Genomic DNA, 25,750 nt, shown 5'->3' with positions numbered 1-25,750 from the left:
TTTCAAAATTTGGGCTATCTATAAAAGAACGGGCTGCATGAACCGCTCCCTCGCAACCGCCCCTCAGGCCGAACCCCAGCTGAATGGGTTCAAACTTCTCTGTTAAGCGTGAATGGAACTCGCGGCAGCAAATTTTTGAAGTGAGTCGCCGAAAAGTATTTCCCACTGCTATCGGCCGAATACCGCCGTCTTTTTTCTTGAGAGCAATAAGATTAGCCCCGTACAGTATGGGAGCAATTTCCCGGCAAACTTTGCCTGCGAGCATCAGGTTAGTCAGTGCCGTAAGCTCCTCCAGTAATGTCACACCGGCGTCACCCGCAAGAGGGCTGGTCAAATCCTTTAAATGTTGCGGTGTGATTCCATCTAAGCCGCCAGCTGACCCAGCAGGAAAAGAGAGCATAGCATGCACAACTGCAGCTTTTGTTACCTGCAGCGGTTGGTGAGAGGCCGTTGGTGGCCCCGGCGCAATGGGTAAAAGTGAAGACGCGGAAGCGACAGGATGCTTATCCTGTAACGCACTGAGCACGGCCTGAGTAAGACGCCAGTGTCACTAGAAAATAGTAACCTAGTCGCTCCTTTTAAATTGCCATCGGATATTTTTTGTTCGATTACCTTGCACTTATATTTCGGATTGGTTTGGGCGCTGTGGTCTAGTTAGTGTGTATCGGTAGGATTTGCACTGGGAAATGATGGATGAGATAAGTTATCTTTGATTATAGCGGTTAAAGTACGGTTTGATTTTGTATGAGGAATATGGAAATTTTTGTAGGCAAAAGTAGGGAGATGTTCCCAGGCCGCGAAACTACTCTAGCTAATTAAGAACAATTTAATTATTATTATTATTTTGTTATTGGTCACAATCGGTAACAATCTCTGTAGCCTTACATGCGCAACCCAACACACACACACACACACACACACACACACACACACACACACACAAACTTTTTCCTTAATTTTGCTTTCTTTAAATTAGTTAATTTCTTTAATTATTACTTATATTAATGTCACCTAGTTTTTTACTTAACCTTTGGTTGTATATTGCGAATCCGGCTACCACGTGACAGGCATAGCCTAGTGTGGGGCCACAGGATAATATCTAATGTTATTAAGGTTTTTTTCTTTTAAATAAATATTCTTATTCTTATTCTTAATGTTTTTAAAAACTTAAATGAAACTATGAACTCTGGATATTAGAGAATATTTTAATCTGGACATAATTTGCAAGACATGCGGCTACATCAAGTTTAATTTAGTAGGTATGTATGATATTAACACCCTCAAGTATATAGGTAATATAACTAATTAAGCAATGTTCTTATCACTAATATCATTATTAACAAACTACTTACATTTCATAATGAGACAATAACTCGTGCATTCTCATAGTACCTATTTTGGCGACAGATTTAAGGCGATTGATATACACGGTGTTGTATTTAAACTCCGTTAACTTCGGGGTATGGCTAAGAACATTTAAGGAAACTGAATCATAGTTTTTTTTTTTTTGTAAAAAAGTAATTAATACCGTTGTTGTAACACGGACATTATTTAAATCCACCAAACAGTAAGGAGGTGAACAAACATATCAAACGTCCCCGGCCGTAGCCATTGAGCCGGGAGGGGAGAGCGGCGGGGGGGGGGGGGGTAATAAAACTGAGAGCCATAAATTAACTTTCAAGAGCGGATATCTCAAAAACTATTAAAGATAACGTGAATAATTAAAATTTTGTATAAGTGACCATGTCGCTAAGACGCAGTTTCCAAGATAAAAGGTAGTTATAGAGGGAACTCTATAACTTTTTTTGAGCATTCGTTGACTGACCTACTCGTATATCTCCAAAATGGAGTTAATTTGAATACTGGTTTCTTTGGGAAAGTTACTTAATTTAAGCTCAGGAATGCACCCTTGAAATTAACGGACTTTAAATACAAACACAGTGTTACAGTGCCGGCCAATTATGTATATATCACCTTTAAGTGTTTTTTCCCCTCACTAGCTCGGAAAGGTGTCTATTATACTTTAAAACAAGCGGGGGAAAACGCGTTTTATCCACTAGTGGGGAAAGTAATTTGACCTTGGATGGACTGTGTTTAAGTAGCTTGATAGATAACAAAACGTAAAACGCTCATGATAATGGTTCGTTCGATATTAATTATCATTAAATAAATGGTTTGAGAATCTAATAAAAAATACCAAATTTAGCTTTATTTAATGATTTTAAGTCATAAACCTTAAAACGTTTGTTTTCTATAATGACGTTAAATATAATTCTGAACGCACAAGTTGAGTCGATGCAATTTCAAAACGCATCGTTGCCATTTCAACAATTTTTTTTACTTAAAAACTTTTCTCACCGACTCGCGTAAAAATACACAACTTCCAGAGTTTTCTGTTATAATATCGTAAAAAAATGAGTGATTCCAGTGATGAAGATGATCTATAGCCTGTGGATGTTGCACTTTCCGCTCTATAGTGAGGTGAAAAGTTTTGTGTTACACAGGGGTGCAAATGTATTATACTTCTCGTGTGTTGAAACACTCGCGGGTAAAATACAACTTTGCACCTTTGTATAACAAATGACTACTGTATGAGATTGTATAGAGTAAACAATATAGGTTAGTTTGTAGATTGCATATTTTACTAGTCATTTTATATAAATGTATGATCAATATTGCAATGGAGTACTGTGAATTACAATAGGATACTCAGCATATTACTGAAAAACCTCTAGTAAAAAAAATTAAGTTAACAATACATTAAAAATAACCTCTATGAAAAAACCATTACATGAGACCAATTTTTCTCATCGCCCGTACAAAGGAACACTACTAGATTACCTAAAGCAGTGAGGTGGAAGTCACTCACAAATATATAAAAAAAGTTATAGTGTAAAAACACAGAGGTGATATATTATTGGCCGGTACTGTAGATCCAGCTTAGTTGGCAGCCATTTTGATAGTACACACTATGCAAGTGTTATTTTAAACTATGAAATTATGACGTTTAATATAACACTTGCACAGTCTGTGATATCAAAATCGCTGCCAACTTAGCCTGGTGCAACTTCACCACTGCACAAAAAAACGTTTAAATAAAAAACCGGCCAAGTGCGAGTCGGACTCGAGCACGAAGGGTTCCGTACCATTAGGTACGCCAAAAACGGCAAAAAAATTACGTTTGTTGTATGGGAGCCGCACTTAAATATTTATTTTATTCTGTTTTTAATATTTGTTGTTATAGCGGCAACAGAAATACATCATCTGTAAAAATTTCAACTGTCTAGCTATCACGGTTCGTGAGATACAGCCTGGTGACAGACGGACAGACAGACAGCGGACAGCGGTCTTAGTAATCCCGTTTAACTTTTACCCTTTGGGTCCGGAACCCTAAAAAACAGCACATCAAAATATCTGCAAGTTTTGCGAGTGTCCCAGCGCGGAGTCTACCTTTACATATATATATATATATATATATATATATATATATATGTTAGTTAAAGTCTATAACCGCCTTATTGTTATGTAATATAATTTGTTACTAGATTCACAATTATTTGATATATACAATTAATACATCATGTACAGTCGCCATCAGATATATTGGAGCGGCCGAGGTGCTCACAAATAAGTATATGTGAACAAGCACTTTAACGCCTCGCCTTGACAATAGAGGCGTGTATTATTTGTGATATTTGTGCAGAGCGCCTTGGTCGCTCCGATGGCGACTGTACATGCATAATCTATTTGAACATTGTGACCTAATAGGTATTATGATCCAAAAATACATACTTTTTAAAAGATTTTCTATTTAAAACAACCACATACAGTATATATGTATGTATAATGTTAATCCTACCTATTACGAAACTTTAATAGTAGCTAAATTAGAGAGGCACCACTACGACTACATAATATAAACAACTGGCCAAAATTTCCAGACCTACCTACGAGTTGGTGATTCATTTTAGTAAGACAAAATGTACCTGTAGGTGTAGGTAAGGTACTTACTTGTACCTATATCTACTTACGTATGGACTTATGGAGTTTGAACAATTTCTTTAATTCCTACTTATTGATATTTAAGTACCATAATCTTTGCACCCCTCAGCCGTGATTAGGCATAGGTACCTACACTATTATATGATATTCACAAGTGCACATGATCATATAAGTATATCGCTAAGGCTGTATAGGTACAGTGTTTTTAGCCATTGAGCCTGGAAACAAGTCTTTGCCATTTTATAGTTTCAAGTAACAATTATTTAAGTTCTCTAAGCGTAGTCCGCCAAAAGGACCCTCAATATTGTCAACCTTAACTTGTTGTAGCTATATTAACTAAATAAATTGGGGTCCAGATGTTCATGGCAAGAATAGATCAGATGACTTGCTGAATTTGGCATTCGAAATTATTAAATAGGAGACTACATAACTAAGATCAGCTATATTTTAACTTATGGTAATTCGCAATGGCGACTAGTGTAGGGACTCTTTAAAACCTAGTGTCGGTAAATAGCGGAAACATTTAAACGTATAGACGGGGTATTACTTTATAAGCCCCATTTAGACGGATCAAGTACTTGCATTACGATTTTCATTACATTGCGTTTTTCTCTCGATCGACTACCTGTATTAATTGTACTCTGCAGTTAAGCAATGTAACAAATATTGCATGCAAGTTGTCGCACCGTGTAAATGGGGCTTTATACTTTCAAAAACTAAATAGTAATAGCAAATCAAACAGCAATTCTGTCCGTCGGCTAGATAAATAAAAACGTAAATATGTGTTAGACCTCGTAGTGGTATCTCGTAATGGAAAATAACATAGGTGTACATGTAGGTACAATCACCAAACCAAAGCTAGGTATAGCTTAGCACCCCTGCATACATACTGATGACTGATGACTGTACATACAGCGTTGATCAGTCTCAAGGTTGAGATCGGATTTGAAATCACACTAATTCTAAAGTATTCTTTCTAGTGCACCCCAGGTTTTTAAAGCCAACTAGGCGCCTATTCTAATGTATTATTTTTCTAAAAAATATCAAGTAGGTAGGTACTTATGTAATTAATCTGTCAACATTTAAGATCGTACGTCTGGATAATGAAATCAAAGTAGGTTCCTACCTACCTAGTTATAATACTTAAATTTTTGTGCCTATTGCAATGTGACAAAACATAAAAAAGGTAGATACGTACTTGATTGTCGCGCCACCACGTATAAACAGCGGTATGTTACACAGGAAAACCCACAGATTTAATATATACGCTAGATAACGCAAATAGCACGGTTTGTATTGAAACCAAGCGTGCCGACTTTTTCATACAAAATTTACGCGCGAGCGATAGGTCTTATTAAGAGACGAGAGCACAAAGTGCATCCAGCGATCGAGCGAACCAGCATAATATGACCTCGAGACCCGTATAAATAATCTTCATAACTAGAGAGGGCACTAATCGCGTCGTCCAAGCCTGTTAGGTGAACTGCTCGGTGAGCCATATGAATGACACTTTCTGGTGGAGCGCAGGTACGTAGAACTTTGCTTAGCCACTGTAACTTAAACCTTAAAGGGGTCCACTGATTATCAGTCCGCCGGACGATATTAGCCTATCAGTTAAAACAAAAAGTTGACAGTTCCGAACAAGTGACAGGCTGATACCGTCCAGCGGACTGATAATGAGTGGGCCCCTTTAGGTACTGTAGTACCCGTTGCATACCTACTTAAGGAGTGCGCTCTCGTACTGTACTGGTGTACCTTAGATGCGCTTGATGAACAATGGGGTTGGCCGGTCGAAATAATTAGCAGATGGCGCCAGCATAGCTTGCCCTGTCAGTCCCTAGAATTGTGTCAAATTTTTGTTTTTTTAATGCTCTGGATGCCAGCCCTTTAAGCCAAATCTCATAGAAAAAGTGGCAAGCTATGATGGCGCCATCTCTGCAAACCTTTGACAGTCGCCAACCCCATTGGACTTACATTAAAGTACGTCGTAATTTGCCGTCATTCAGTCGTTTGCGATGCCCTGATTGGCTATAAGATTGTACCATCCCTTTCATACTTCCTAGTGCATTGTGCTTGCCATTAGTATTGCACGAATCGAAACAAACGAGTACAGTGACGTGACAGTGACCATATTTTTTGTTTATGGTGGATAAAAATGTCAAAAAAGTACCTTCATATGGCTCACTGGTCAACAATGACCCTGTATAATTGAATGAATTTTCCAATGTAACACACGGTTGGTGTTGGTGCGTGTTGTGGCTGTGGCATGCTCTACCTTATAACTTTCGGTAAAAAAACAATTAGTCATTGACATATTTGTGACCAAAGGTTTGTGAGGTTTAAAATGATTTCAGCACTAATCAGAGCTTACGTTACATAAGCTTTGCCATAAGGATAGGAAGGAAGGATAGGTGAAGTAGGTACATATAAAAGTATCATATTTTTAAATAATAATAATTTAAAAGTATAACTTTTTTCTTAAATTTTCTAGTCTCAAAGCACTCACAATTTTATTCTTACATAGTACAGTCGAGTTCATAAATATGTGTAAATTTTTTCACCTTATTGCAATGGATTAAGGTGAAGAACTGTGTACATATTTATGAACTCGACTGTACATCCGTCATGTTGTCCGTCTGTCCGTCCGTCTGTCTGTCAAGACTCTTTATCTCGGGAACGCGTGAAGATATTGAGTTGAAATTAAGACATGCTCAGGTCTATGGAACGTAAAAAAAAGATACTTCCGTTTATGCCGCAAAAAACGTATATTTCGACACTCAACGGAATCAAAATTTATAGGGTACTTTCCGTTGACCTAGAAGTATGAAATTTGGCAAGTAATATCGTCATACACTAAAAGTACAGGGAAAAATCTCAAAACCAAGAATTTGTAAAAAATTAAAATAAGTTAAATTTGTACGGAACTCGGTGGACAAGTCCGACTCGCACTGGTCCGGTTTTTTATTAGTACCTTTAAATGTAGTTTGATAATAATACTGATTGTAGTGTGTTACAAATACTATTACACACGTTGTGAGGGGACTGAAAGAAAATAAAAGTAGGTAACACACGAGTACCTACCTAATTTTAAATATTAACACACCTACGCTCCCTTAAATGCTAATAATTATACTCGTAATGTGAAGTGGCTCATTCAGATGGTGATCGATGTTCAACCCTGCAATTGCGTGGCCGAGGCGGTGCCTTGTCCGGCGGGCGGCGAGGCGGAGGCGGCGGCGGCGGCGGCGGCGGCGGGCGCAGTGGCCTCGGCGCGTTCGGCGTCGCCTGCCTCGTCGTCCTCACTCTTGGGGATGTCGAAGATCTCGGAGAAGAGCGCGGGCAGCACGAGGCGCGGCCAGTGCACGCGGCACCACGCCAGCAGCTCGTGGTGGCGCAGCCCTAGCGCCTGCACATCGCGCGTGGCCGCGCCCAGCGCCTCGGCTCGTGCGCTGCCCCCGACCGATCCCGTCACCTGCGACAACCATGCGACACATTCACTGTTGTTTACTATACACGTCGCTCGCAAACTCTGCAACATATGCTGCTGCAGAATACGGCGCTATTATTCTAAGATCCCGATAGGTATGTCATTCGGATAGGTATTTCGTTAAAATACAATAGCCCCGCTTGCAGCATTGACTCCGCGTCGAGCAGGCTAGTTAGAATACCTTTAGAACTTCCTTTGCTCCTTTGTTTGAGGAAACCTTATATACCTATATATAATATATACCTCATACATATATTAAGCTTAACGCGTGGTCGCTGCTACTCTCGGAATCATTTTACTAAACATTTCTCAATGTAAGAAATGGCTTTCTAAATTGGTACTTATGCCAAGGAGATTGTAAAGGTATTCGACTTTAAGCGGCACTCTGTGACCAACTAAGCTTCAGACCCTCGACGGGCCACAATACGTTGTGGTGGCAAACTATCTACTACACGGTTGGAAACTAAAGTTCACATCGGTCGGAAGCCTACTTTCCGACAGTAGGTTATTACCTACTGTTTAATAGGCGTTTTACAGTAAAGGCTCAGATAGACAGTGCGAGAAGTCGCATGCGAGTAGACGGACTACAATACACCTATAGGTATTCGAGTTGTAGTACAGTAAAGGAGTTGTAAAGGAGCGTTAAGGATACTAACGGTGTTGTGTAGGGCGTCAGCGAGCGCGCGGTGCAGCGCGCTGACGCGCTCTGGCTCGTTGAGGCCGGCGCGCGCGGGGTTGAGCAGCAGCGCGCCCGTGAACAGCGCCAACTCCTCCTCCGTCAGCTGCACCGCCGACACGTCGCGCACGTAGCGCAGCGCCCCCCTCGAGAACGACACCTGCATGACAACATTTACACAACATTACATAAGTAATCTATCATGATATTGATAGACATCCGCAAACATTGAAATGTAATAGTATATTATAACGGCGGCTTTCTCATCACTCTCGGGAAATTCCCGAGCATATTCTTGGGAATGTTCTCGATGAGAACATGCTCCCGCACATTTCCTAATAACCCGTCCGTAGTATTTTGAATACAAACTATTTACTATGTAGATTTTCTTTGGCTTTGTGATTTTCGTGTCGTACATGTGTTTTTCAGATACTTATGAGTTTTTACAAGCTTTTATTTAACTTGCCCTGTTAGTTAGTGTGAGTCAAGCTTGGAAGCTAGACCCAATTACCGATTTCCGATTGAGCTGAAATTTTGCATACATATGTAATTCGGATGATAATGCAATATTATGATGACATGGTACTGATCTGATGACGGAGACAGGAAGTGACCATGGGATCTCTGTGATAAAACAACAATAACTAATTGTGTTTAGAGTTGTTAGAATTGTCTTGATGAGTATTAGTTCCTTATGGAAAGAAAAGTACGGTAAGCGATAATAGCTTGGTACCAAAAATGTGTTTTTTTGGAATAACTTATTAAGTTGCACTTTTAGCCATATAAATAAAAAATATATTATACTTTCGAGAAGATTATCGGAAACATTTTTGAGTCGATTTTGCGCAATTGAAGGTATGAATTTGTGGTGACATCAAAAAGAATTCCGTTTTTGCGATCACTAACATTTTGCAGTTGATAAACTAACCTACTAACTAATTATAAAAAAATAATGCGTTATTTATTAAAAGCAGGAAAGCCTTTTTGTGGTTGTCCCGCGCGGCACTGTTTTTGTATGACTCAAGGATACCTCCCTAAATCTGGTTTGTCTATTGATCTACTATTACATGTTAATTAACGATACAATGGTAGGTATATTACTTGGGCTTCTATTTTCAACGATAGTGGACACAGAAACGGTATTTTTGACCGAAAAAATAATTTAGATCTTTTCGAACGACGTATTTTGGTACGGCCACTACGACATTTGTATGGGTCCTTATTTATTGATATACAATTGAAATAAAAATGTGTTTCACTTTAATACAAGTTAGCAATATGGTGTAAGAATGATGTGTTTAATAAATACGTGAATCGGGTACATAATGTACGAAAATGGCCCAAAAATATTATTGCCGACATTTGTATGTCAACATTTGTATGGCTACTTTGACCGTACAAATGTCGAATGTGACATAAAAATGACGACATAAATATCGGAAAGGTGCCATGCAAATGTCGTCAGGGTCTTACAAATGCCACAAAATAAACTATAGTGCCAAAAAAAATTTGATACTGCTATAAATTTATTTACAATCGGTTCTATCGCGAATTTATTTTGTTACCTTTATTTATTGACGTTTCGACACAGGTTTCACTGGACGTGGTCGCGGCTAACTGACGTCCCAGCAAAATGTCAAAACAGAGATTTGTGTGACTACCCGACGAAAAGTGACCCGATTGTAAATGTGATTTAATATGTGTTCAAAAAGCGAAAGTTTTAAATGTTATACTGACATAAAATCTCGAAAAAATACTATACGTGGTATTTTCTATAAAAAAGGGACCTTATTGTCGATGGCGCTTACGCCATTATTAACGATGCTCCGATATAAATACAATGCCGCGCGACGCTGTGCGGCGTAAGCGCCATCGACAATAAGGTCCCTTTTCACAGAAAATGCCTAATATATATGTCAAACGCGCCTTACAAATAGCTGAATAGTGCCATACAAATGTCGATATTTAAACGTCCATATCTAGTCAACTATAAAAAGTAGAGTGGTGGCTCCTACAGTATATTTTTTGTTGTTATAAAACCCTTCCTAAAACGATGATTATGAATTATGTTAAAAAAAAAAGCCATATAAATGACTTAAAAGGGTACATTTTTGAAGATGGTGCTCTTCAAAAATGTACCCTTTTAAGTTATTTCGAAGTTGTTGATATTATCTCAAAAAAAAGCGTCTCGTATTATTAGATTTCCATTTTTATATAAAATTATATTAGCACATAATTTTGCTGAGTACTTTCCCGAGCAAATATTCTTGAGAGAAATGAGAATTTTACTCTATTAAGTTTAAAATATTGTTTCGAAACCAGGTCGCTCTACTAATATCAATAAAACACATATACGACATTTATTTGAGCAAAAAAGAAACATTATCCCAATAATTTAGTATGTTTCCTACAATAAACGGACAAAGAAAGTGCCGAGAAAGTTCTCGCGAGAACATTCCCGAGAACATGCTCGGGAATTTCTTGAGAATGAAGAGAAAGTTGCCCTTAGAATAATTTGTTCGTTTTCAAACTGTTTTAAACATTTATGTGCACTTATAGAATGATACACAAACAAAAAAAAACTGAATTCGTAGACATATTTTGTACTTTCTCGGAAATTTCCGCCCGAGAGAATGTTCTCGAGAACATGCCCGCAACATTCTTACGTTCCCGCACTTTCTCGAGAACGGCACATCACTAGGTATGGCCATGAGTATTGTATAGGTATGAGTACGAGTACCTATAGTGTGGGATGGGTATGTGCTTTGAGAAAAGTGGTAGCTGGCGTACAAGAAGTAGTACCCGAAAACAATGACTGCCTACAAAAAGAGATGAGATCAAGGGATCTCATGTTTCATGGTTTCGTGTTTTGTGTCATGTTTTTTAAGGAAAAAACATTACATGTAAAAGATGCAAGTCTCGCAACGCAATTCTTCAACTACAAATTTTTTTTAAGATGTAATGTGAAACCAAGTCGGTATTTTAGTCAGTGCCAGGGGGTGTTAAAACTGTATCAATATTAGATATTTGTAGTAAAAGAATTGCGTTGCGAGACTTGCAGCTTTTTACATGTAATGTTTTTGATGGGATATATATTAATATACTGTAAGATATCTTATAGTATAGCTAAGCACCACACACGTCAACGATACCAAAATATATATATATATATATATATATATATCGCTCTCTGTCTAGCACCTACATTGTGAGAGGACTGAGAGGGACGAAATATACCAAAATATATCGTAATACACCGAGCTATAACATCTTAAGGTATAAGTACCAAAATATATATTACTTACGATATATTACGGTACTAGCTTCTGCCCGCGACTTCGTCTGTGTAGAGTTAGTAATTTTTTTATCCAATCTGCATTTTATCGATTCCCCATACAAACTTCCACCCCTGTCCTTCCTTGGGACTCAAACTATCTGTATACAAAATTCCAACTAAATCGGTTAACAGTAAGGTAACGATTCTAAAAATGTAGTACTAAGTTTACAACTATCTATTGCATTATTTATATTTATTAATTTATTAAAGAGATTTAAAAACTATAAAAGCACTATTAATTAATATATTTTTCTTATAATGCATAATCTACTCATACTCAAAGGACAAAATAGCTGCAAAGCAGTGTTTGCAGTCAAAAGATACACAAATACGAGTATAGCGCCATCGGCGCGCCTCTGGGCTGTCTTATTATATTCTTTGAACCTCGTTGCCGTGCCGCGAGTCAAAATTCACGTACGATCGCAGTGCGGGGTGAAGCGGGTACATTTGCCCAGAGACGCTCAAGGCCAAATCAGCGAGAATCGTCTTAAATATCCGAGTACCTATAAATGAATGAACTACATACGTCATATACTATATCCAGTTGGCTCTGAGTAATGGTAGTGCCGTCATCGAACACGATACAATCTGGGGTCGACAACCGGGTCACCCTCGACAGCCACACCTCGAAGAACCCCAGCTGAAAACATGATACATGTTATTAGGTTAGGGTCTACTACATGCCTACGCCAGCACGAAACGGAACCTACCTACTGGTAAGTTATGTGAGACCTTCTTAATTAAGCATTAGGTAAGCATTGTACCTGTACCTGAGATGTAACATTTTAATTTGTCAACAAAGAAATGACTTGAATTGAAAAAAAAAAACAATACGCAAATAATTGTAGGTATCTATGTAAGTTCGCAGCTGCTAAACACGATACGAGAGGAAAGCTGGAAGAATCTTAAAAACCATATTAATTAGGATTACTCATTTTCACCATACATGATAAAGGCTCTTTTTATTCTTAAACAAAATCGTGAGCGAGTTGCATTTTATCCACAAGAGTGGCAAAGTAATGTGATGCAATATTTGAGTTATTTCCTCATGTTTGATTTTTAATCAAGGATGATTTTTAATGATCGTTACAGTGCCGGATTAAGCCAGCTCGGGGCCTGTAGCTAATTCTATCATGGGGCCCATGGATGTTTTTAATTTTGTCGTACGAAGTGAACGAAGTGAAACTTTAGTTATTTGTTATACAAGGGTGCAAAGTTGTATTTTACCCGCGAGTGTTTCAACACACGAGAAGTAAAATACATTTGCACCCGTGTGTAACACAAAACTTCTCACCTCACTATAGCGAGGAAAGTGCGACATCCACAGGCGTTAGATCATCTTCATCACTGGAATCACTCATTTTTTTACGATATTATAACAAAAAAATGGAAATTCTGTATTTTTACGTGAGAAGTTTTTAAGTAAAAATTTTGTTGACAATGTAGACATTTCTGACGTATGAAATGTCAATGATGCGTTTTGAAATTGCATCGACTCAACTTGTGCGTTCCGAATTATATTTAACATTATTATTAAAAAACAAACGTTTCTAATGGAACTTTAAAGTTTATGACATAAAATCATTAAATAAAGCTAAATTAGGTATTTTTTATTAGATTCTCAAACCATTTGTTTAATGATAATTAATATCGAACTAACCATTATTATGAGCGTTTTACGTTTTGCTATCTGTCAAGCTACTTAAACACGCTCCATCCAAGGTCAAATTACTTTCCCCACTAGTGGATAAAATGCGTTTTTCCCCGCTTGTTTTAAAGGATAAAAGACAACTTTCCGAGCTAGTGAGGGGAAAAGGTTTTTTACGGCCACAGTGCGTAGGTGCACGGGGCCCCCAAACGCGTGGGGTCCGTGGCATTTGCTACTTCTGCCACGTGGCTAATCCGCCACTGACTCTGTTATACAAGGGTGCAAAGTTGTATTTTACACACGAAAAGTAATAGTACATTTCGATTTTTTAATAGTTGCGAAAAAATAAGAAAAGCAACAAGTAAGGAATGGAATTCGAAACTTTTATATTATTTATTCTGTGACATCATTGACATTGACATTATGAAGAGGTGTTTTTCTAGAGGTGTTATTCGACTAGAATATATATTTATTGCACCCACTTCAATAAAAGTTTTTTTTCAAATGCGTCGACAGAAACAATTGTAAATATTAAAACGTACTATTATTACCTAAATATCGTTATTTACGATTATTTGTGTATCGTATATTTATAAAAACAATATCGAATGTTGCCTTTGGAAACTTAAAACATTCTTACAGTAAGAAAATACGCCTCTTCTTTGACAGGCGTTCCGTTCCATTCAGACAAATTATTAAGAACGGTTTTTCAACATTATAAAATAAACGTGTTATAATACTTATAATGATGAAGAGGTAAGTAATAAAATATGAAATATGCATATTTTTCGTATTCTTACATTAACAGTAAGTTTTTATGTTGATTACGACGTTTAAAGGAAACTAATATTAACACTCATCAATAAGTAGTCATGAATTGGAACAAGTAAAAATTAAAAAAAAAATGGAAAAGTAAAAAGCACTAGTTCGCGAAAACCAACTTTCCGCACGCTAAACAGCCACGAAAAGTAGCACTTTTTGAGCAACTGTATTAAAAAATACATTTGCACCCGTGTGTAACACAAAACTTTTCACATCACTATAGCGAGGAAAGTGCAACATGCAAAAAACAGCTCATAAATAATAAGTCTTTATTTGTACACATTATAAACATCATCAGGTTAATTATAGGTATAATCATCATCAATATAGTATAACATATATATAAAAATTTTGTTGTCAATGTTGACATTTCTGACGATGCGTTTTGAAATTGCATCGACTCAACTTGTGTGTTCAGAATTATATTTAACATCATTATAAAGAAACAAATGTTCCTTATGGAATTTTGAGGTTTATGAATTAAAATCATTAAACAAATCTAAATTTGGTATTTTTTCTTAAATTCTCAAACCATTTATTTAATGATAAAAAAAATCCAATTATTTAATGATAATTAATATCGAACGAACCATTATTATGAGCGTTTTACGTTTTGTTATCTGTCAAAAGCTACTTAAACACGCTCCGAGGTCAAATTACTTTCCCCACTAGTGGATAAAATGCGTTTTTACCCGCTTGTTTTAAAGGATAAAAGACAGCTTTCCGAGCTAGTGATGGGAAAATAATTTTCCCCTCACTAGCTCGGAAAGTTGTCGTTTATCCTTCAATACAAGCGGGGAAAAACGCGTTTTATCCACTAGTGGGGAAAGTAATTTGACCTTGGATGGAGCGTGTTTAAGTAGCTTGACAGATAACAAAACGTAAAACGCTCATGATAATGGTTCGTTCGATATTAATTATCATTAAATAAATGGTTTGAGAATCTAATAAAAAATACCAAATTAAGCTTTATTTAATGATTTTAAGTCATAAACCTTAAAATTCCATAAGAAACGTTTGTTTTTTTATAATGATGTTAAATATAATTCTGAACGCACAAGTTGAGTCGATGCAATTTCAAAACGCATCGTTGACATTTCATACATCAAAAATGTCAACATTGTCAACAAATTTTTTACTTAAAACCTTTTCTCATCGACTCGCGTAAAAATACACAACTTCCAGAGTTTTCTGTTATAATATCGTGAAGAAATGAGTGATTCCAGTGATGAAGATGATCTAACGCCTGTGGATGTTGCACTTTCCTCGCTATAGTGAGGTGAAAAGTTTTGTGTTACACACGGGCGCAAATGTATTTTACTTCTCGTGTGTAGAAACACTCGCTACGCTCAGGATTCTATTTTAGAACCACTCGCTTCGCTCGTGGTTCACCTATAGAATCCTTTCGCTTGCTCGTGTTTCAATTCTACACTCGCGGGTAAAATACAACTTTGCACCCTTGTATAACAAATAACTATATTGTAAGTGGTTTCTTAAATTATTCTTTCTGCGTCCCTACAGTAGAACTAAGCTGGAAAACGCTCGGCCCCCGGATATTTTGAGTCCTTAACCAGGGTTTTCCGAAATCCAAATCTGATGATATGCAGCTTTTTAGGGTTCCGTCCCAAAAGGTACTAAAGGAACCCTTATGGTGCGACTCTGTTCGTCCGTCTGTCTGTCACATCGCTAAATAACTCGAGAACTGCTTTAGCTATCGATTTGAAATTTGGAATAGTCATGAACATAACTAACCCAGACACATTGAACTATGGAATACCCTACTATGGCATAAGAGGGGGCAAAATTTCAGTCTAATAGTTACCCAGTCAAGTAGGGTATCATTTGAAATAACTCAAATTGTACACTCCAAATAGTTTCATAGTGGAAAAAAAATGTATGAAGGAAAATATGAAAAAAAATATCATTCCTCCATATTTCCGAAGTGTACCCGCGAAAAATTATCAGATTTTTAATTTTTTACATAACATTAACATAATCTATAGTCACACGTCGCACCTCTGTCTTGGTAACTTTTTTAATAAATAAAAAAAAAATCCGAATTTTGTCCTTTCTCAGGTAGCGTTTAGACGTCATTATGACGTCAGCGACGACGTCACTTTGTGTGTGTTTGTTATTCCTCAAATCTAAAGCCTGACCAGTAATATATGATCATTGTCAATAGGGCGCTGTTGATTCTCATGTATAGGGTGACAGTTCAGTGCAGTATGAAAAAATTAGTTCCAATGAAATTCTGCAACATGGCGCGTGATCATATATTCCTGGTCAGGCTTTATATGAGTATAATCAGGCCCCGTAGACAACATGCCAATCGCTAACGCTATACGTAGCGAACGAAACGCAACTGTCACTTCACTGTCACACTAATATGGACGAGCGATAGAGAGACACAAAGCAATACGATAGCGAAGCGCTAACGATCGTCACCTTGGCTAGGCCGCACATACGACACCGGCAGAAAGACACCATCTTTGAATTTAAATAAATGGGGCATTTTCTATGAAAAGGGACCTTATTGTCGATGGCGCTTACGCCGCACCGCGTCGCGCGGCATTGTATTTATATCAGAGCATCGTTTATAATGGCCCAAGCGCCACCGACAATAAGGTCCCTTTTTATAGAAAATACCACAAATGTTCAAATCACTATACGTGATAAAAAATTACTTACAATTTTAAAACTAACACGTGTCTTAATCGCGTACAAACTTACGTTTATTTATGGCCTGACGTTAAGACGTAAGTCCCGTGTTAGTTTTAAAACTAACACGTGTCTTAATCGCGTACAAACTTACGTTTATTTATAGCCTGACGTTAAGACGTAAGTCCCGTGTTAGTTTTAAAACTAACACGTGTCTTAATCGCGTACAAACTTACGTTTATTTATGGCCTGACGTTAAGACGTAAGTCCCGTGTTAGTTTTAAAACTAACACGTGTCTTAATCGCGTACAAACTTACGTTTATTTATGGCCTGACGTTAAGACGTAAGTCCCGTGTTAGTTTTAAAATTATGAGTAAATTCGTGTTAATTTAAATCAGTATAAAGAATTACTTATCCCTGAACAAAACCAACATACATAATGCAATATGTATGTTATATACGCTAGGGTGCTATTACACCTGGGAAATATCTGAATCCGGTTCGTTACAGCCAAATATTACTACAGGAAAAATAGCATATTTTGGCGGCAAAATATGTACATCCATGAAGCTTTGTTTTTTATCTTTATCTTGGAACTAGAAATGAGGATCTGATGAGTCCTATCAACATTTAGGGTTCTGATTCTGACCCCCTTTTCGGGGGTATGGTCAGGGGGTTCATTTAAAAAAAATGCACAGTTTACAAACTGGGCATGTGAGGTATCATTTTCGTGTAATTTTTTGCGCTGAATCGAATGAGACCATATTCATACTTATAGGGTCAATATTTTGCGAGATATGTATGGTTTTTATTGAAAAAATGAAAAACTTAATATTTCAAGTCAAAAGTAGGTTTTAAGCAGCAAAAACAATTGGAAAACTTTTATTTATTTATTTAATCTTTATTGCACAAAAGAAAATACAATCGTATTCTCTAATAGTCAACCTTTGGACAAAGCAGATAATTTATAGACGGTGCAAGATCATGTTGTAATATAAAAACAAAGAACGTACTTTATTTAATTACACAACTCATTAATTTGTGGCATGAATATTTGTTCCCGAGTTATGTGTGTTTTCTATGTATTTAAGTATCTATATAGGTATCATATACCCTTGTCTAAGTACCCAAAACGTGAGCCTTATTAAACTCACTGTGGGACTTGGTCAATTTGTGAAGTACTCGTTATGTCTTATAATATTTATTTATTTATCAAGTAATATAACTAATAAACCAGCGCTGTTTACGGCAAAGGTAAAAAACAACTCATCAAAATCCTCGAAAAAAATCCTGCCCTACAGGAGTGTGCTGCAGTCTTATGCAAAATATGCGAGGGGCGTTCTTGCTCCAACTCGGACTTGGACAAAGGCATGGCCCCTGAACAAAACGAAGACGATAAACTGAGTGATTTCGGAGAAAATTAAGAATAAATATAATATTAATAACTAAACATGTTTATAAGTACAAGCTCTTGAACAAGTTAGATCATTTACTAAATCGTTGCATTCGGTTTATTTTCTGTCTCTGTAAATACGATCATTAAATGATCGTATAGGAGAAATTTTCTACTCTTTCCGCTGGTTTCCTATACCTACGAGTTGTCGCAACATTTGCATGCTTTACACCCTCTTTTCTGTCATTAACGATCTTCAATTCCCCGAATATCTGTTCTTCTTAGGTATCTGTATTTCTTCAACTTCTATAGTTACTCGCGTTCGTCAATTTCACTCTGCTGGCTAATACCTTTCCCTGTCTATACCATCTCACCGAACAGGTTACATGCCCAATTCATTCTTCATTCAGGTAGACACCATTGGAATAGTCTCTCTATTAAAATTAGACAGTGTCCAAACAGATTTGCATTTAAAATTCCTACTTTTCTGGCAGAAAGGTAAATTCTGAAAGTTTCTAATTTGAGTCATCTGATTTTATATGTATGTGTATGTATATGTATTTTTATAATATACTATATGTATGTAATATGCCTATGTATTATTTATATTACTTGTATACATGTTTAGTTGTATAAATCAATATTATACGACATTACGAGTAACAAATTAACTAAGTTCTATAGTGAGCTTAATAATAATAATAAATAATAAATAAACGTTTATTCAAAGATCTTACTTACAATTAAATACATATTTTCTTCTGCCAAACCACACAGTGGTTTGTCGGCAGACGAGGCTCCTTTGCGTTTGTGTAAGCGGTTGATATGTAACTTAACTTTATCTTAAACCTAAACTTACCTACTTAACCCTTTACTGCATGCGCAGCCTAATATGGATGTTATGTTTTTGGCTATTAAAGTTTACTTTTAACCAAATACTTATTTTATTTTTGACATAAAGTAAGGGGTTAACTTTCTAATCTGAGCGTACAGTTTACAAATGTAATGTATTATAAGGGTTATGTATTGTAATGTATTTGACCTTTTATTTTATTTAATAAAAAGTAACTTAATTTCTTTTTAAAACAAAGACATTTATTCATAAAATTAATTACAGAAAGAATTAAGAAAAAACTAAAAGATAGACAATAAACAAATCACAAACTAAATAATAATACTAAATAATACTAAAGTAAAAATAAACTTAAAAATACTTACATAAAAGGCCCTTCTAAATGTTGCCCCCTAGGCAAGGTGCCCATCATTTTTAAATGTTTGTTTTGTCATCCTTGTGGTCCTTAAATCCGACGGCAACTCGTTATAGATCATAGGGACTAAATATTTTCTACATCTTTGGCCAAAGTAATTCGTAAAACTAGGTACCAGCAATTTATTACTATCTCTGTTTCTCGTTAACCTTTGCTTGACAATAGGTATTTTAAACTCATCATTACACATTTGTTCCAAAGCTAATAATAATGTGACTTGTTCATGGACTGTTAAAATTTTACATTCTAAGAAGAGTTGTTCATAGGTAGTACTTTTACATTTAAATTTAGTTTTTTCGTCAACCATTAATTTCATGAATCTAATCTGCAATGCCTTTATCTTATCTAGATACGTTTTAAATGTACGGCCGTAGCTTGACAGCCCATACGACAAAAGTGAGTCCACTAGAGCATAGTACACTGCATACATAGTAGCCCTATTTAAAACGAACTTCAGATGGTGGAATTTTGCAAGTACTATCTCTCTCTAAGCTCTAAGGCTTGCGCTGTGGGTACTTAGACAAGGATGTATATAATATGTAGATACTTAAATACATAGAAAACACCCGTGACTCGGGCACAAATATTCGTGCTCATGCCACAAATAAATGAGTGTTGTAACTGAAGTATGTTCTTTGTTTTTATACTACAACATGATGTTGCACCGTCTATAATTTATCTGCTGTGTCGAAAGGTTGACTGGTAGATAATGCCTTATAGCATTAAGTCCATCCTTTGTACGATTGTATTTTCTTTTGTGCAATAAAGATTAAATCAATAAATAAAAGTTTTCCAATTGTTTTGCTGATTAAAACATAATTTGACTTGAAATATTTGAAAACTGTAATAGATGTCATATATTAAAGAAAAAGTGACGAAGCCCTCCAGTGGTGAAGGCCGGATTCGAACCGGCGTCTTTAGCTATCGCGGCTAACGCCATGAACCCCTAGGCCACCCCGCCACATATGACATCTATTACAGTTTTTAATTTATATATAGTAGTGTGACTACTTTAAAAAACACAAATCAAAATATTTAATAAAATAATTTGATTTGTTCCCAAACTTGTTGAAATATTTGATTTTTTCATTTTTTTCAACAAAAACCATACATATCTCACAAAATATTGACCCTATAAGTATGAATATGGTCTCATTCGATTCAGCGTAAAAAAATTACACGAAAATGATACCTCACATGCCCAGTTTGTATACTGTGCATTTTTTTTTAATGAACCCCCTGACCACTCCCCCCGAAAAGGGGGTCAGAACCCTAAATGTTGATAGGACTCATCAGATCCTCATTTCTAGTTCCAAGATAAAGATAATAAACAAAGTTTCATGGATGTACATATTTTGCCGCCAAATGGCCATATTTAGTCTTATTTTACCTGTGCTATATCGTAATAACGTGTTCCTAGAATATCAGAATGTCAAAACAGATTATTCTCATAATTTCTAAAGCTCAAAATGACTTAAGCCTACTTCTTAAATTACCGTATTCTTAATATGACTATAATTCATTTAGACTATCGCGCTTTGATGAATTTTCAATTATACCATTTCCCAAAATGTCTAAAAATCAAATAAACTAGATACAAAAACGTCACATTGTCAAAAAATATCTAAAACTCACTATCTATGGAAAATATTTAAAATTATGTTGAAGTTTACAGTTTTTAGCAATGAGTAATTAAATTAATTATCAAGGCATCCCAATTTGTATCTTGTTACTATTTTTATACTGCGTGGTTAAAATTTTAGGTATTATGAGACAGTGTCATTTTAATCTTTGGGCCTGTACACAAAAGGCATTTTTGAATTTTGGTAATTATGAAACTAATATATTTTCACTCTCAGTCTTAATAATAATTCGGTATTTGAAGTTATTGTTCATTTTACCAACTATACAATTTGGATGTTGGATGTTATGTGTAAATATTATTATGACATTTTATTGTACTGAAAATAAGTCAATTTGGGAATTTAGGCATTTTGCAACTAAGCCAATTTGAGATTTAGTAAAATATGTAAAAGGGCATTATGATATTTGGCTGTAACGAACCGGATTCAAATATCTTGGTCCAATGTGCATTGCGTCTCACTCTCTCATTAAGCAAAATGTGAGACGCAAATACACATTGGACTAATATCGGACAGGTGGAATACTACCCTTAGGTCGCGCAAATTAATTCGCTGATTTGCCGATAGATATCGGTAAACAAATTATGCTTAGTGTAGGTCAAAAGTTTTTCGTGTTTATAAGTTAGTCACAGGTTGTTTCACAAGAGCTGGCACGAATGGAATGAATGAGCGAATTAAAATATACTAGAGACCCGTTACGGCGTCAAAACGCCGCTAGAGTATGGTTCTAAAAGTTAGGTTGCCTGTCCACTGGAGCGGAGCGGTAAGCGGGGAAAAAATCCAGCAATAGAATTTCATTAAAATTACAGAGCGGAGATTTTATGCCATTCAATCGGTGGATTTTTTCCTCGCTCATCGCTCCGCCACCTCGCTCCGCTCCTGTGGACAGGCAGCCTAAGACTGAACGCTTAATGAAATAAAATAAAACTCAAGAGCAATAAAAACGGGTACATAAAGTATCCTATCAAAACATTACATGTAAAAAGATTCATAAAATGTTCATTCATTCAGGCATTCATGTGCTGTTGTTGATGTGTAGTAGTTGTTGGTGCTGTTGTTTTGTTTTCCAAAGGGAAAAAGTAATGAAGTTGTACTTTTGGTAGAAAGAAAAGATCCGCATGCGAGCACTTCATTCCCGCAGCTCGGTCTTCTGCGCGTTGTTTTCTTGTCCTGCCATTTGGCTCTCATGCCTAAAATTTCATAGGGCTAATGTATAATTTTATATTTTCAACACACTTGCTCAAAACGACGTTTTTATTCCACCGATTTTTGGCTCATAATCCTAGAATTCCTAGATATTATAACACTCGTGCTTTTTAGGGTTCCGTACCCAAAGGGTAAAAACGGGACCCTATTACTAAGACTCCGCTGTCACCGGGCTTTATCTCATGAACCGTGATAGCTAGACAGTTGAAATTTTCGCAGATGGTGTATTTCTGTTGCCGCAATAACAACAAATACTAAAAAGTACGGAACCCTCGATGCACGAGTTCATGAGACTGAAGTTTACAAACATTTTACAAACATTCCGTGACATTCTGTGTCTGGGCTATAACAGCGAAAATCGAAGTTCAAATTGCGGGCATCTTTCTCTGTCACTCTAATTACGCCTTCATTGGAGTAAAAGAGAAAGATCCCCGCAATTTGCGAATTTCGGTTTTCGCGGTAGACCCTCTGACCTAATAATAGACATAGTATATACACGTAGCTATAGACATGAAACCGAGCGACCAGGGGTAAGAGAAAGACATATTCATGTATTGACAATTTCTTGTATGGCAGTATAATCCTTTTTCTCTTTCACTCTTATAAATTTCGGTATTTCGCCATCGCCTCCGTGCTATGATGCAATAACCCGACCATGACAAAATGCCCGGTCGGTGATAAAGACAAAGCATGGCACAATTTTTTCTTTCCTCTTATAGGAATCGCAATAAGACTATCTTTCTCTATCAAAGAGTGTCAGGCCCTTGGACCTAATTTAGTTTTTTTTTAATTTACTTTTTTGAAAGTCTGTACAACGAATGGACCGCGACCTTGGTACCGTCAAAATATCTCTTTCTCGCTCTCAGCATACGGCGGCCCACCTTAAGCGCCTAACACATTACCGCACCGCACCAAGGTCATTGTGCGATGCACCTATAAGTAAGAGCGAGAAAGAGATAGTGCGCAAGGTGGTCAGCGTACATACGTGAAGGACGCAGCTTTAAGTTAGAGCGAGAAAGAAATATTATAGCCGTATTTAACAGACTATCGTAAAAGCCGTTAGAGACTACCACACCTCACCGCGGCCTTGGTGTGGTGCGACGCACGTATCGATAGTGTGCAAGGTGGTCACCGTACGTACGTTAAAGACGCAGCTATAAGTTAGAGTGAGAAAGAGATATTTTGACCGCACCAATACGGCTTTTCGAGATATTCTCGCTCTCACTTATGGGTGTGGCGCACTAAGATCGCGGTGCGGTGCGGTAGTCTGTTACGGCTTTTACACACGATCGCACATATGCCGCACCGCACCAAGGTCGCGGACCGATGTGGAAAATTGGCTGACCGTTTACCTTAAAGATCCGACATCATTTAACATCCTCATAAGAACAATTCTCGCCGTACGTGCTTTTTCAAATAAATATAGATGCTTTTCCCCACCGTTTTGTATGGTTTATGGTGGCCTGGTAGGCTACAAATTCTGTCCCTCACAGGCGCACGCGGTAGGCCACTAAACTTCTATAGGATCCTACCTTCCATGTGCCAACGCCAAAGCAACAATAAAATAAACATGTGTCATCTTGATGAGTACAATGTGGATGACACGTGTCTGCATTTTTGTCAAACACAATAATAAAATTTTATGTTGTTTTTTTAATGTAATGTTATGGTTATAACTACCATATATGAATGGCTGTTATTATATAATATTTGATAATATTAATAAGATATTGTTAGTTATTCAGTTGTTGTTAGTTATTAAGTTTTCAAATGTAATTACATATTTTTAAGATGCCTTCGTGGATTTGCATGCTGTTGTACACAGCTGAAAAGGTGAAACAGACCACTGTTTACTTACATTAACACCTGTAAACGTTACCCTTTTTTTGCAAATAAAAATTATTGTATTGTGTTGTATTGTATAATTTTTAGTGTGGTGTATGCATGTTACAGTCTCAAAACAAATATTTGAATGGATTGGATACCTTGCATACATTGGATACAGGTTCGAGTTCAATTCAATCTCAAGTCAGAACAAAGGTCACGTGGTACATTTTTTCTAATTAACTTTTTAGTACTTTATCGGAAAAAAATCAAAAAACTAAGAGCTTATTGCAAATCTGTAGCATGAGACGAATCCAATAATGACATATAATTTATTAAAATCGAACCATAACTGTACCTAGATCCTAGATCTGATAGCCATAACAGCCGTCAATGGTCGGTCGTTTAGATTTTTTTGCCGTTTTTAAAGATAATAATGGTACGGCACCCTACGTGCGCGAGTCCGACTCGCACTTGGCCGGTTTTTTACATTTAGTCAATATGCATATGTAGTGACACGGAACCTTTTGATCACGAGTCCAACTCGCACTTGACCGTTCTCCACATTTTAAATAGGTATGCGAAAAAAGTTTGCATATATCAACATTTTTAAAATGAAAACAACCTGGCAATTTAGAGTATTGACATAATATTCCCCTTAAAAGTTGACACAATATGTTTACTGTCATTCATTGTCAACAAACTGTAAAATTATTTTTGTATTTTCGTACATGTTTTAAGTGTTGCGGATATTATGTCGCCCTCAAAAATAATATTTCATCATGCTGAACAACTTACTACAGGTTTGAGTGCAATTCGTGTTTATTATTATTTGGTCATCTTGACATCTTGAGTCAAAATAGGGATCACATGTCACGTGGTCAAACTCACAAATTAACTTAACTTTTGCAAATTAATTTTTCAGTACTTTTTCAGAAAAAAATTAAAAATCCAGGAGTTTTATGCAACTCTCCAGCATGAGACGAATCTAATGACATATCATTTATCAAAATCGGACCATACTTAACTGTAGATCTGATGGGATGTACAAAAATCGGCCTCGCGTAATATATATATATATATATATATATATATATATATATATGCGTGTATCACATTAACCAATAAAATGGTGGCTCTGACTCTAATATCGATACAGATCACATTAACCAATAAAATGGTGGCTCTGACTGTAATATCGATACAGCTCAGGTGTCACTCATACAATGAGTGAATGAAAATATATATGCGTGTATCACATTAACCAATAAAATGGTGGCTCTGACTGTAATATCGATACAGCTCAGGTGTCACTCATACAATGAGTGAATAAAAATATATATGCGTGTATCACATTAACCAATAAAATGGTGGCTCCGACTGTAATATCGATACAGCTCAGGTGTCACTCATACAATGAAAGTTTCCTTCATTCCACTAGTACCGTGACAACTTTCGTGAATCAACCTGTACAAGGTACAAGTACATGAGATAATTTGAAGTTTGTACGGAACCCTCAAAATCAAAATTTATTTATTTGTAAACATAGGTTAAATATAGATCTTATACAATAATTTATGTTTCACTATGTTTTGCCATTTGGCATACAAATATAATCAAGAAGAGATGGAGCATTCACTAATTATAACAGATGTCAAACGAAAATAATATGTTAAATCTCAAACAAAAATAAGAGTGTACTTAAAACTAAAACAACTTAAATTCAAAATATGTCCAGTAAATATTCCATTATCGAATAGTATGCTTTTTGTACCAAAAATTCAT

General features: G+C 36.4%; 1 protein-coding gene across 2 annotated transcripts in view; it reads right to left on the bottom strand.

Moving 5' to 3' along the window:
* Positions 1–4,904: 4,904 nt before the first annotated feature.
* LOC134754318 (ecdysone-induced protein 78C) overlaps positions 4,905–25,750 on the bottom strand; it is a 159,304-nt gene continuing 138,458 nt past the window's right edge. For both annotated transcript variants that reach the window (XM_063690574.1, XM_063690575.1), the window contains 3 exons: positions 12,029–12,142; positions 8,146–8,325; positions 4,905–7,474 (listed from right to left, as the gene is read on the bottom strand). In XM_063690574.1, coding sequence (XP_063546644.1) covers positions 7,175–7,474; positions 8,146–8,325; positions 12,029–12,142 — 594 coding nt within the window. In that variant the 3' untranslated portion in view covers positions 4,905–7,174. The remainder of the gene's footprint in view (positions 7,475–8,145; positions 8,326–12,028; positions 12,143–25,750) is intronic.

This window comes from Cydia strobilella, chromosome Z (assembly GCF_947568885.1).
Source record: "Cydia strobilella chromosome Z, ilCydStro3.1, whole genome shotgun sequence".
Classification (NCBI taxonomy): domain Eukaryota; kingdom Metazoa; phylum Arthropoda; class Insecta; order Lepidoptera; family Tortricidae; genus Cydia; species Cydia strobilella.
This window is presented reverse-complemented; position numbering and strand designations above follow the sequence as displayed.